The sequence below is a fragment of the Antrostomus carolinensis genome, unplaced genomic scaffold (assembly GCF_000700745.2).
Source record: "Antrostomus carolinensis isolate BGI_N321 unplaced genomic scaffold, ASM70074v2 scaffold27143, whole genome shotgun sequence".
Classification (NCBI taxonomy): Eukaryota; Metazoa; Chordata; class Aves; order Caprimulgiformes; family Caprimulgidae; genus Antrostomus; species Antrostomus carolinensis.
Genome location: NW_010303576.1, coordinates 28,032 through 42,556, shown reverse-complemented (window position 1 = coordinate 42,556; position 14,525 = coordinate 28,032). Strand labels below are relative to the sequence as shown.

The following is a 14,525-nucleotide window of genomic DNA, read 5'->3' as shown; positions in this document are numbered from 1 at the left end:
TGTCGTTCATTCCCAAATGTACCCCGATACGCCGGCAGGTTTTTCACTTGCCTTCATAAGCAGAGTAAGCAAATGCACGCGTGGGGATTGCAGACAGGCACCTGCTTCCTTCACGTACCCTCATCTGCTCTTAAATTCAGGACGCGTCGTCCTCTCGAGCCGAAGCTGGGACTTGGCACGCTCATCTTCTGCAGCCCCACTGTCCTGTCGCTCTTTACCACCACACCAGCCCCGTACTGTGTGCGTGGGTCTGAGCCGAGAACAATGTGCAAACTGATTGGGGATAAAAGTAATCCAGTGCAACACCTGATGGTTCAAACCTGTCCTCTTTATTAGCCACAGGACGGTAGTAGCTTGGGATGGATTCTGGCAGAGAAATTGCCTGCTTGGCATAATGACCACCTCTTTTCTTTTCTGGAGCTGATGGGTCATTTTCTGGTGGCTGCACTGGTGGTTTATATTTAGTTATTTGAGATACAGTGATATCTAGAAATGTGGTCCAAGTAGCTTCAACCCCCCGTCCCTGGTCTGGGGTTGAGCTATGCGTGAGATGTCCGTTATCCTGTGCCACTAACAGCAGAGGAGCATTGCCAGCTTGTTTTCAAGCCAAGCCAGCCAGGTTTCGTGTTTAACACGAGGACCTATTTTGGTAGTCCCTCCGGTGACACTGGGGGTCTCGGATGGGTTTTGGAGCCTCTAGTAAAGGTCAGCATGGCACCTCGAGGAGGGGGAGCACCAGTCATCTGGCCTTGCTTATATTGCAACCTAGAGAGCAAACTCCACGGGGCAGTGAGTCAAAGTGGGGCAAGTCTTTTGTGTCCTCCCAGGCTGATGAGGTTAGATTGAAGATACACAAGGTTTAAAAGAAGATTTTGGGGGCAGGGGATTTCAAACAGGTTGTTTTTTTTTTTTAAGTTTGCACACAGAGTAGCACGTGCCTGTTGATTGCTCAGTTGACTGATTGATGGATTTGATGTGTGGAAATGGTCTGAGGGCTAATCTCAGGCTACATATAGTGTGTCATAAAATAGTTGTTTCCTTTATATTGTTTGTTGAAAAAAATCAGGCTTGTTTTTACTGCTTTTTTAAAGTGAAATACAGACGCTGGTAGCAGTCCAAAAAAAAATTTATCCATTTATATTTTGCAAGAAGACTTCACCCATATGTGCTGTTTATTACTATTATTATTAGTGTTCACATGGCCATGTAGTTGTTCTCCTTTTTTTACAAGAAAACATTCCCCTCAGAAATTCAGAATCTCAGCTTATCTCCCGGTGTCCTTGTAATGCTTTAGAAAATATGGGGACAAATTAATCTCTGTAATTATTTTTTTTTCTAAAGGATTTAGTCTATGGTGAAATTTAGTCCCAGGACTTCAATAAATCATGTCAGCAGTATTAATTAGAATATGCAGTCTATTAATTTTCGTTATTATATGCAGCTACTTGATGTCTTCTTGCATGTCAGCTGCAGCTGCAACTCTGGAAATAATGAGCTATGTTATTTTTTATAAATTATTACTTAGAAGAAGGTGACTAGTAAGTTGCACGTGCTGTTAGCGCTCTTTTAAGGCCCAAGTGAACAGCCCCACTCATTAATGTTTCAGAACTTGCTTGCTCCTAGAACATGAAGGTAGCATTAATTCTCATTTATGAGAAACCTTTGAAGTAATATTTGTTACCAGTAAAAGCAAGAAATGAGGACGTTCATCTCAGCAGAGATGAACATTTAAGTTTACAATATTCTTTTCATAGTATGACACTATTACAACAGTAGTTGTTAAAAAGGACATTTCTAAATCAACTGCTATTTTGAAATTTAATTTAGTAAACACTATAGCTCATTGTGGCCCAATAAGGTTCTGTTCTTCCACCCCAAGACCACCTTGGAGGGAACATTCAGCTCTGAAGAGCCGCGATCCAGTGACCGTGACTCTCCTGGCAGGGGTTTGTGTAAAGAGAGTTGCACCAGCGGCAGACACATCGGCACAGCAAACACAAGGGGCAGCAAGCAAATAGTTTTTCCTCAAAGCACACACATACACCTCTGCCCGTAAGTGCCTTTTCAGTACAAAAATACAGTACAAAGGGATGTCCTGGAACAGCCTCAGGTCCATGTTGTATTATTACAGTTCCTTTATTACAGCAGGTGTGTTGTGGCATCACTACCCTGTTAAGTCCAGGAACAACTTCTCATTAACCACATGAGTTGGAGGAGGGAATATGATGGGAAAAAGATTAGGTGTCCTGTTTTGAAGAGAAAGACTCTTTGACAGAATTTTTATAAGAAATTTAAGCCATGGTTTTGGTTGTTCATAAAGCTTTATTCAGTCCTTAGAAAGTGTCAGCCTAACTGTAACGGTGCAAGCACGAGAGAAAAAATCACATCTCTTAACCAGGGTGCTAACTAACATAGATTAAGTCCTGCTCCCAAAATGTTTTTCTGTATACACGTATGTTTGCCAGTATAGATTGCTCTGTATGGGGTTCTAGATTTGGATTATTTTTTGCTGATAAAACTCTCCAGGCAAAACCTTTGCAGCATAGAGAAGGCCTCCACTTACCAGATGAGTGGTTGCATGACCCATGTCCTGGGGCATCTGCTCTTTTGACACAAAGCCACAAACCTGCTGTGGTATGATGTACATGTGTTGTTCATGGTAAATCTCCAGGGACACTCAACCACCCAACTTTCTTGGGGAAGCCAATGAAAAGTACTGGAGCTGGGAGGGTCAAAGGCTGAGTTTCAAAGGGGAAATCCCATCTGAAAGCAGATAAAGCTTGGGGGTTTCCCATGCTGGGACTCTGCAGCAGGCATGGGGGCTCCTGCCCCAGCCCTCCTCATCCAGTCCCCAACACCCTCTGTACAGACACAGCCACGCTTCTTCACAGGGGCATGAAGAGTACTTAATGCTTGAAGAAGGACACCATAAGTTACTGCAGAACATGGTGATGGTTTCAGAATGGATTTGGGACAGATATAATACATTTAATTAAGATTTGTTTGGACTGAGCCAAGATAATTTAAGGCTAAGTTTCTAGCTCATGGAATCGTAGAATCATAGAATGGTTTGGGTTGGAAGGGACCTTTAAAGGTCATTCAGTCCAACATCCCTGCAGTGAGCAGAGACATCTTCCACTAGATCAGGTTGCTCAGAGCCCTGTCCAACCTGACCTTGAATGGTTCCAGGGATGAGGCATCTACCACCTCTCTGGGAAACCTGTTCTAGTGTTTCACCACCCTCGTAAAAAATTTCCTCCTTACATCTACTCTAAATCTACCCTCCTTTAGTTTAAAACCATTGTCCCTTGTCCTGTCGCTACAGGCCCTGCTAAAAAGTTTGTTCCCATCTTATAGGCCCCCTTTAAGTACTGAAAGACCGCAATAAGGTCTCCCCAGAGCCTTCTCTTCTCCAGGCTGAACAACTGCAACTTTTTGAGCCTTTCTTTATCTCTCTGATTATTTTTGTGGCCCTCCTCTGGACCCGCTCCAAAAGGTCCATGTCTTTCACGTGCTGAGGACTAGTGAGACCTTGTTTTATTTCCACTGTACAATGAGCTACCTGTAAGCCCTGGGCAAGGGTTCAGTATCACTGTGCTCCTTCCTTATATGTAAGATGAGAGTGACTGAACTTCCCTCAGAAGTACATGGGAGTAAAACTGCATTTAAGGTTAGGAGATGCCCAGAATCAGTGATAATATCTTGACTAGCATCTTTAAGTGGAAATAACATGTTAACAGTGTCAGTTTTGGCCTTAGGCAGATTTCTGTAATGCCTGCAGGGAGATGTTTGTGTTCTTCCGAATCTATTAGTGTTGGTGATTTCCTCATGCAAGGGTTCGAATTCAGTGGGAGTAAGAGCTCCTTGAGCCACAGATGATTTTGGTCCAAGCTGTTTAATAATTAAACCAGGTAGATTAAACAGTTTTCATATTTCAGGAATCTCCATTTAGTTTACAAGAACTCTGGCAACAGCATGAATACAGGAAAAAGGCCTAAACCAAGCGATTTTAGCTGTTCTCATCTCTGTTTATCACAAAATCTCCAGCTCCACCAAGCTGGTCTTTGAAATGGAACCTCAGCCCCTGGCTTGCATCCTTTCATGTCTTCAGACATTGATATAAATGACTTCAGAAAAGTGTACTGGCCCTCACTTGGCACATTTTATTTAATTCAGTATATTATAATCATTTATAAGGCACAAGAAAATTACAGGATATGCAGACACTGAAATGTTAAGACTCTGCTAATATGAGAGCAGTGATATGCCATATTCTTCTAAAGCATCAGAAAGCATGTTTGAGTGTTCCATTATGATTACAAATAACTTCATGCTGTGTTCTTTTAAAATATTATTAACAGTATTAAAATCATGTTTATAACGTATACTTTTTGTATTAAAAAACCCCAGCAAATTAATATGTAAAATTTAATTATTTTAATTCATTTACAATCTCATATTTCTAAAGTAATGGAATGGCATTGTTTTATGCTTTCAATATTACTCTGATCTTTAATTAGAGCAAAACTTTTTTTTCATGCAAAATTATTAATGTAATGAGCATAAGATACTCTTTTTTTATCTTGTACTTATAGAGACCCAAAGACTTGCATAGCTATCTACTGACCATCAGAACTGTTTAGAAGAATGTAACAATCTGTATGATGTGAGTTTAATTCAAATTTAATATTATATTTCTGAAACATTCAAATTTCAGCAGGGAGGAAAAAAGGGAGATGTCACAGACTGTTACGTCTGACCATGTTTCTTTCCTTCGGATGATCACCTTTTCAGCTGTTTTTAAAGGCTTGTAATTTTTGAGAATATGGTAACCTTGTGTAAACTGAGCAGGAGGTACTTTTAAGAATTTAAGCATTTGTTTGATGCCAGCATCAACAGAGGTCTCTGGGACACGTAGATAAGAGTTGTCCAGAGAAATTGCTCAACAACCAATGTATTGAGGCATACACTGAAGAGAAAGGTTGAATATTAACAGAGATGCAGTGATTGCTCAGAAGGGTTCGTCCTACCACTGCCAAGCTGGGAAATGAGGGTTGCCGCCTGTATATATGGAGACAGAGAGGACCTCTCCCTTTCAGAGCTGCTGGTGGGAGAAGGTCACTGAGCTGCTGAAGCGAGCCAGCGCCATGAAACTGCTCCTGCTCTTCCTGCTCTGTGTTTCCTCCATTAAATCCCAGAGCAATACTGACTATGACGAGGAGGTTGTAATACTGATCATAATTAATAATAATAATAATGAGTAAAAATGATTAATTTTATTTAATTGCATGCTTGATCTACTCAGCTTATGTGGGTTAGCTAAGGTAGAAGCTGTGGGGAAAAATGATCCAGTGCATGTTCTTTTTCCGCCTGAAGTGTTCAAAGAAATAACCTTTATATTATTTCTTCATGTATATGTAACTGCACAGTATGTATTTTCTAGTTTTGGATATATTTTCTTCCTATTTCTTTTACTTCTCTGTAGGGAATGAAGAATGTATGATTTTAAAATTAGTTATTTAACTGAATTTATTTAAGGATTTTAATTTAGCGATTTTGACATATGAAGTTGAAGATAATTAATTTGTCAGGTGGGAAAAAGAAGAAATATGTAATTAATCATGTTCTGTCTCAAAGATAGTAAAAAATTTTCTATGGATTCAGTAAAGGTTGGCAAAAAAATTAACTACCACATCATAAAGCTTTATATTTGAAATGGAGAGGTAACAATTGTTAAACAAAAAGGTGAACAATGAGGATCAATCTAAAATAACAGTTTAACCTATATTTAGTTTTGTTTTAGTATTTTAATATGAAATACAATTTAGAATCCCAGTACGTTTTTTATATTTTAAAAATCCCTTCAAAAAATGAAATTGGTCAGGGTGATCAGAAATGAGATTTTTTTCTGTTATACGATCTAAGTGTTTGTGTCTGTATATTGACTGCTGATAAAACTATGATGCTAAATAATTTTCAGCAATTTTTTTTATTTGTATGCTGCCTACTTTTAAAACTACTTGAAGCCTCTAGTCCTGGATCCTTAAAATGTGTTGTATTTGTAGCTAAGTCTGAGTGGGATTGGAGATGGTCGAAGATTTTGATCCAGTTGTTCAAACAATTAATTCAAACAGTTTAGTTTTAACAGCTGCTTAGGAGCAAAGCCTGTTTTCCTTGCTTAGCTTCTTAGACTTTCTCGTTTCTGGCAGTGATGGGGAATGTATGCATCTGGGGGAGCTCTAAAAGCCTACCCTAGAGATGTTATTGAATGGTTTTCCTAATTCTGCTAGTTAATATCTGAGTTGTGGCCTGAAACTTGATAATGTATATGACTGTGGCCTGAGTTTCAGAGACCTTACATATTTTCCTGTAGTCCAGTGAAAAAGTGGGACACTGATAACATGATGATGAATATTCTTACCCCAAGAATGTCTAATTACTTTTTTTAATATCCTACTACTTCAAATTTCATGGTGCTTACAGGCTCTGAACTATATAAACTTTATTCCTTGGTCAGAATGGACTACTGAGATATTGTTTTGCTTTGGTTTGAAGGCTTTTTAGTTTATCTATATCTAGGTGGAGGGGGTGTGACTAGTCTTACAAGGGAGGGCACAGCAATGACTTTTATATAATGTCAGTATAATATTTTTGTTACTGTGTTTTTCATTTCATTTCATTCCATGGTTTTCCTTGCTGCTTAAAATACTAAAGAGGGCTGAACAGGTGCCTCCACCCTCTGCATAGCATTTCACAATTGGAATCCCAGATTCAGAGAGTTTCCTCTCCCCCTGGCTTTGCAGGATGACGGCCCTCAGCTCGGGGTTCGAGGCCACCGACCTGTGGACAAAAGGCGGGAAGCAGCCCCCACACTCCGGCCCGTGGCACCTCCTGTCAGCGGAGTCGGGTACCAGCCCCGGCCCCCAAAGCGGGTGAAGCCGAGCGACAAGAAAGAAACTATCATCTACCCAGATGCTGGTGGCTGCAAGCATCCTCTAGAGGAGCTGGTGGGTGTCTGCCCGTTGGTGCAGCTGGTGACAGGCTGTCCTTGTCTTCTAGTTGCCCAACATGGAGTTTTCTTCACCAGATAAGGGACGATTATTCATTTAAAGCAGCCCAACTTTGCACCCTTTTGCTTGAATTTGGTAGGACTGCATTCAGAAGAGTCATGCCACAGCATCCATGGGATTAGTCAGTCAGACAGTCTACAGCCAAGATGGGGAGATGAGATTTGAACCGTAAATGAGGAAAGGAAGTATCTGTGGGTTAGCCAAGCCTGCGCTTTCCCCATTGCTTTGCATAGGTAACTATTAAGAAGAACAGGAAAAAGCTCTGCAGAAGCTCTGGCTTGAATTTCAGATAATCTCAAGGAACCCTAAGGGGCAAAAACAAAGAATCTCCTGTGTCTGTCTTAAAATTTGTTTCAAACTGTAATTATAGTCTACCCTCAGACACTGCCCCGGCTCTTACGGTTTTTGAAGTATGCTGAGATCCAGCATGCTCCTCCCTGCCTTGCAGTAGTCTATCACACTGTCTCTGCTGTGCTCTCTGACAGAAAATGCAAGCTGTAACAGTGTGCAGAGGCATCTGAGTGTCTGAGAGCAAATTTGAGCATGGAGTTTTCCAACAAATGATGTCTGTTAAAGCTTAATGAATACATGATTGTGGCGGAGTCCCATTGCTGCCTGAGTATTTTGGTTTTAAAAGACTGTTGTCCTTGACAGTGCAGTGCTTATTTCAGAAGCAAGGGTGCTCAGCTTCTTGAGATGATCATTTTTTATTGAAAGGTATTTGGTCATTTCATATGAGAGATACATGCAACAAGGTGTAGAGAGCATGATTGATTCTCTGGGGCCAGTGAGAGAGGAAAGGGGTAGATATAACCATGCACAGGCAGCATGTAGTTCCTGACAGGCTTTAATCATAGTTCAGGTGGCTTAACACAGTGAACATTTAACAGTGCAGAGAAGTGAAAAGCAGATAGTGAACCAAGAAAGTGTGAAGAGAGGGCTTTTCCCAAGAGCTTCACCAAAAGAACCCTTCTGGGGGACACAGGGCTCCTTCCTGCCCTTTAGGCTGCAGCTTCTTCATAGAAGTTGAATGTCCTGAGTCCTTATCTAGGTGCTTAAATATGTGGTTTCACATTACTAACTATTCAGTGTGTTCAAAGGTATGGTCATTCACTGGTGGGATTCGAAACTTTTTATCTTGACTTTTATTCACAGTCCTTTTAATTTTCTTAAGGGAGTGCTGTGCCCAACTGGATGTGAGCTGCAAACTACACTGGTAAAACAGGAAAAAAATGTGAAAGCAGTTGTTCGTGATCTAAAGGACAAAGTGAGCAAACTGTCTGAAACCTCTACAACTTTCTATGAATACGTGACTGTTCTAGACGATAAATTGGTAAAGAGGCAAAAACAAAGAAGAGGTATGCTATTTCTATGAATTATTGGTATAAACAGTAGTGCAGGTCTATTGGCATTACTACTATTACTTGTCAGTGGGACTTCCTAAAAAAAAATTTTAAATATAGTCAAATACGCAGCAAAGTAGGGTTCCATGACCATGTCATCTTAAATCTTAAAAAATATCCTTTGAGAGAGCAAAGGAATGGATCTCATACTGAGGCAAGATTCATATGAGAAACTTAAACATAAGAGTCATATGTTTCCCCCTTCCCTGCTTTCTTGTGTCCATCCAATCTCTTTATTCCCAGCTCCTGGCTTGGCACCATGGCTCCCTGGAAAGAAAGTTACTGTGGTTCTGTGGCAGAACCACTGATAAATCTACTAGCTAACAAAGAAATAACAATACACATGTACCACTTTCCCAAGAATCTCTGCAACAGTTTTTGCACATTGTGGAAAGATAAGCAAAAGAAATGCATACCCTCCTCCCTGATAAGGAAAGAAGTGACTTTTGAAATTGTGCTTACAGATTGCTCTTCATTATTTCACAACTGGAAAACATGTTAAAACTAATCTGCTTTTCATCTCTTTGCTTTTCTAGACAATGATGATATATTTTCTCAGTACAACACTGAAGTGGAATTGCATTATAATTATATAAAGGATAACCTGGACAATAACATCCCATCTAGTCTCAGGGTCCTCCGTGCAGTTGTGGATTCTTTACACAAAAAGATACAAAAACTGGAAAATGCCATTGCAACCCAGGTTGACTACTGCCGTTCCCCATGTGTTGTTTCCTGTAATATTCCAGTGGTTTCAGGCAAAGGTACTCATTTAACTGTAATGACATCTCTTTTCCCATTTTTATCACTGTGCACATTGGTAGATGCTTGATTCAACTGGTGTGAATGTTCCTCTGAAGACTGTGCCATTGATTAGGACAACAGAAAAGACGGAAGGTGATCCTAAAGGAAAAAAATCTTTTATGGATGCCTGTACTGGCCACGCCAAAGGTCCTCTAGCCCAATATCAGTCTTCATTAGTGGCCAGTAGCATTTTAAAGAAATATATGCTTCAGGGTCTTTGTAAGGTAGAGGTGATACATTTGTGACTAACATAGTTTTACCCTTGATTTTTTCAATCAAGAAAGGTTCTGCTTTCACAAGCTTGTCTAGTTCAAACAGTCACTGAAAAATATACAGTCTTCCATCACTCAGGTTGAACTTCTAGAAATTCCTGTTTGGAACAGTAGAACAATGCAAGTGCACTGTTCTTTCTTCCCTGATCCTTTCACATGATGTCTCACAGAAATCAAAATTAAAGTAAGATTATGTATATTTAAAATTGTGCCCTTGTAATCAGCAAACTGAAGCATAGGAGGATTGTTGAAGGAGTTCAGAGCTCTTCTGGTAACAGCATCTCCGGTTTATTCTTGCAGAATGTGAGGATATTATCAGAAAGGGAGGTGAGGTATCTGAAATGTACCTCATCCAGCCAGATCCTTTCGTCAAACCATATCGAGTGTACTGTGACATGCAGACAGATAATGGAGGTTAGTGTGAAATAATTATGTTGTTAAAATATTAATTAATATGGATGCTACAAAAAAAAACCTACTAGTAATTTGCATTTTGTACAAACAAATACGGAGTTAGAGCTTTTGTAATTACTTGAGAATTAAGTCTGATTGACTCATTCAGAAAAGTCCTGTTCATCTTCAGATGCACAGTAGGATACTTTTACAATGAAAATGGAAATAAATTGCTGGGATGGGGCTGATAAATAAAAATGTATCTTGCTGTGACTAGAATGGACAATGTATATAGGTGGGCAGACAAGAAGGGCCTGGTTCATTTCTTACCCTGCTACTATGCACTAGATAAAAGACCAGGGCTGTCCTTCAGGTTCTGCTTTTTCCGCCTTTCCTTATGAAGCAAGATATTACTTCAGTGTGAGTAAAAATGGTAAGGCTGAGCTCATAAGCAGTGAAAACTCAGACCTGCTGCAAGGAAGCCATATGCTCTGCTTGTCTTGAGATGAAGATAAAAGACTTGTGTCTTAATATTTCATGCTCTTTTCTTAATGGCAATTTAAACTAAATGCTGTCACTCCTGCAGGCTGGACTTTGATTCAGAACCGCCAGGATGGCAGTGTCAATTTTGGAAGAGTATGGGATCAATATAAAAAAGGATTTGGAAATGTTGCTAAGAGTGGAGGGAAGAACTACTGTGATACGCCAGGTAAAATGCTGAGCATGAAACATGAAGAGCTCTTCTTGCTGAAAGTGTTTTCTCATCTTCTTGAAGCTCTTTGATTTTTTAAAATTAACTAATCCACTTTGGCAGACCTATAAGCAAATCATAAAGTTGCCTTGAAGTATATTGTGAAGTCTATTTCACAGAGCTCTCACTTGTTGCTTCTTAGGTGAATATTGGCTTGGAAATGACAAGATCAGCCAGCTTACCAAAATAGGCCCCACTGAAGTTTTAATTGAAATGGAGGACTGGAATGGTGATAAAGTATCAGCTCATTACGGAGGTTTCACCATACAGAATGAAGGAAACAAGTATCAGCTTTCAGTTAGTAACTACAAAGGCACTGCAGGCAATGCACTAATGGAAGGAGCTTCACAGCTGCATGGAGAAAACAGGACAATGACAATTCACAATGGCATGTTCTTCAGTACTTATGACAGAGACAATGATGGATGGTATGTACTTGCATTAGACATTAAAAAAAAAAAATTATGAGGCTGTATGTTTCTGCTTAAAATAGAGTTGAATATAGAATGTTAGTTTTCACAGCAGTTCATTGTATCCTAAAATACGTTTTTTTTCCTTGCAAGTTACCAGCCAAATGTCCATGTCATTTCCTTGGTGTAGCCAAAGGCAGAATTGGCATAGCCAAGGGCAGGTAAAACTATGTTAGGTTAGTGGTGCTCCACAGCCAGGTAAGAAGCAAGCACACTGAATTTTATTGATTCCATGAATTACATTACCATAGACAAAACATCAAATTTGGATGCAATATATTCATTGTCAGAAACTGATGGTGGCAGTGCTGAGGGCACTGTCTTGCTTAAGAAGGAATATTGCTACTCACTCCAGTAACACAGAATGGGTCCTGAGGAAAGAGACAGGTAGCATGTCCTGTTTAAAAAACAAAGTTCTGCCTGCTCAGAAGACAGGAGCTCAATTCTAAAGTACATAATTTAGCACTGTATTTCTAAACTATGTGATATCTCTTTATTAGAGAGAAACCTGATTACATTTCATGAATAAAGGAGTAGTTTAGGTTGAGACATACATTTCACATTGGTTTATGTCTTTAAATTGTAGAATTTAAAGATATAAACCAACACTTGTGATGGTCAGTCTTTTACAGAAAGTTCAGAGAGGATTTTAAATGTTTATAATGGTTTGAAAATTTCAGTACAGGAGCAGGTGTATGTACTGTGTTGATCTGTTTATCTGTTACTCTTAACACTTCCTTTTCCCTCATCAGGCTAACTGCAGATCCAAGAAAACAGTGCTCCAAAGAAGATGGTGGTGGATGGTGGTACAACCGCTGCCATTCAGCCAACCCCAACGGCAGATACTACTGGGGAGGGACCTACAGCTGGGATATGGCAAAACATGGTACAGATGATGGTGTTGTATGGATGAACTGGAAAGGGTCATGGTATTCAATGAAGAAGATGAGCATGAAAATCAGGCCATACTTTCCACAGTAACTGTTATCAAAATGTACAGAATCAGAGATTTTCTTTTAATATTTGTATGTGGTTATCTTTTTAGACACAGTATTCAGGCTTGTCTTCACCTATGAGAACCAAATACATATGTACAAGCATATTGTGACCTGAATTGAAAAGCTATATGTCAACTGTAAATCAAAATCTGCCCGATGAAAATAGCTCACAAGTGTGTTTAGTTCCATTTTTCATTTGTTCACAAGAGAGAAGTAACTAGTAGTATAACTCTGATAAAAAACCCCAACATCCAACTTGTTTCACTCTTCTACAAAGGACTTCTATACCACATTTGAAGAAGGAGGGGATTATTTTAAGATGTTTTCTAAAAATTAAATAAAGCTTTAAAATGAAAGTTTTCTTCACATGATTCCTGAGTATTTATGCATTATCTGGGGAGAAGCAAACACATGCCACCAAATAAGGGATGGTTGTTTTCTTTTATATCATAAAGGTGCTTTAACTACCTGTGTAACAAGTTGAGGAGGAATAAAGTAGAAAGATACGCATCTAACAAATGGGTAGATCACCACTCACAGTTCAAATCTTGTACGCTGGATAGAATATACCCTTTCCTGGGACCTGGCTCACGTACTGTGCCTCAAAATATCCCTTCCACCATCCCATATCCTTTAATCACAGAATAAAATACAATATTAGAAGACCTGGCTGGTGTGTCTTTCACACAGTCACTATTGTGGGGCTAGAGCAATTAGTGACTGCAATCGTAGGGTAGGTGGAGGTTGGGTATTTCATTGAAGCTAGTGGTCTAGGCTCCCTCTGTAGCCAGGAGCAGAGGTTGTCTCGAAGACAGGAATTCCCAAGCAGGGTAGACAGGATCAACCCTCTCTCAGAGGGGACTGCCTTCCTCTACAAAGGAGGCAACCCAGATCACTAGTGGTAGATGGATTCCCATCTAAAACCTCTGATGTTGATTTAACCTGTGGACACCAGGAGGACAAGGAGGAGACATCCTGGCACCATCTCACTACCTGAGCACCAATGTTCAGCACCCACACCAGCAGGCTTCCACTGAGGCTAGGGAACAAAAGTGCAAGGCGTAAAACAAAAAGGCCTTTTCAAAAAGCAGACACTTCTCTGCACATGCCTGTAAAGATGTCTTTGCTCTTCAGCAAACTCTCAAAAAATGTCAGACAGTGACTGTACTTGAGAAGTGCTGAAAAAAGGCTAAAAGTGAGCTAGCTGCTTTGCTAGTATTTGATTATATCGTTACCTGGTACGAAACATGCTGGCCAGTGAGATTGGAGACAAGGAAGTGTTGGAGCCCCCAACATAAGAAAGACATGGACCAGTTGGAACAAGTCCAGAGAAGGGCCACCAGGATGATCCGAGGGCTGGAGCACCTCTCCTGTGAAGACAGGCTGAAAGAGTTGGGGCTGTTCAGCCTGAAAAAGAGAAGGCTCCGGGGAGATCTCATAGCGGCCTTCCAGTACCTGAAGGGGGCCTACAAGAAAGCTGGGGAGGGACTTTTCATAAGGGCTACTAATGACAAGACAAGGGGAAATGGGTTTAAACTGAAAGAGGGGAGGTTTAGATTAGATATTAGGAAGAAGTTCTTTACTGTAAGGGTGGTCAGACACTGGAACAGGTTGCCCAAGGAAGTTGTGGATGCCCCCTCCCTGGAAGTGTTTAAGACCAGGCTGGATGAGGCTTTGAGCAACCTGATCTAGTGGAGGGTGTCCCTGCTGAAGGTGGGGGGATTGGAACTATATGATCTTTGAGGTCCCTTCCAATCCAAACCATTCTATGATTCTATGATTCTATTTTGATGAGTTACCATGAACTGTCTTATTTTGAAGCTACAGTATGTGTGATAAACTACCTAGAATTCATTAATGGGACAGAAGGTCTACATCCATAATTGTAAAATCAAAGCTTAAGAGATCCTTAAAAGTCAGTCCTAAAATGCATGCGTCATTTATCAAAGTGTACTCCATGTTAGGTGTGGCAAAAGTGAGAACCCAAACCACCCACGGCTCTGCCTGAGAACTGACTCCTGCTGCTGTTGTGTGCCTCTCAAAATGGAAATGAGAGGGCATGGCCCAGGGGTGTGACTGTTGAACTTGATCAGACTTTCACGGTTCATGTTAGTGGAGGCAGGAGTTCGTGGTGAACATATTTCTCAAATATTTTACTTCTTTAGCACTCTTAAACAAAGTAAATTATTGAAATTATAAATATTTTTATCTCCAGTCAAGGTGTGAGCTGCCAAAGACATAGGCATAGTCAAAGACACAGTCAAAAACATAGACAAATTTTATACAAAAAGGGTTTTAAAATCAATATTTCCTTCAAAAGGTTTATCAGTTATAAATAAGACAAAAGAACTGATTTTTTAACAA

At 40.1% G+C, this 14,525-nt stretch overlaps 1 protein-coding gene across 1 annotated transcript; it reads left to right on the top strand.

Moving 5' to 3' along the window:
- The first annotated feature begins 5,147 nt into the window (after nucleotides 1-5,147).
- FGB (fibrinogen beta chain) lies at nucleotides 5,148-12,430 on the top strand. The gene is made up of 8 exons (XM_010164157.1): nucleotides 5,148-5,222; nucleotides 6,804-7,007; nucleotides 8,245-8,428; nucleotides 9,010-9,237; nucleotides 9,850-9,963; nucleotides 10,529-10,651; nucleotides 10,836-11,121; nucleotides 11,916-12,430. Exons 1-8 carry the CDS (start codon nucleotides 5,148-5,150, stop codon nucleotides 12,142-12,144), a joined length of 1,443 nt encoding a protein of 480 aa, XP_010162459.1. The 3' UTR covers nucleotides 12,145-12,430.
- Nucleotides 12,431-14,525: the final 2,095 nt, after the last annotated feature.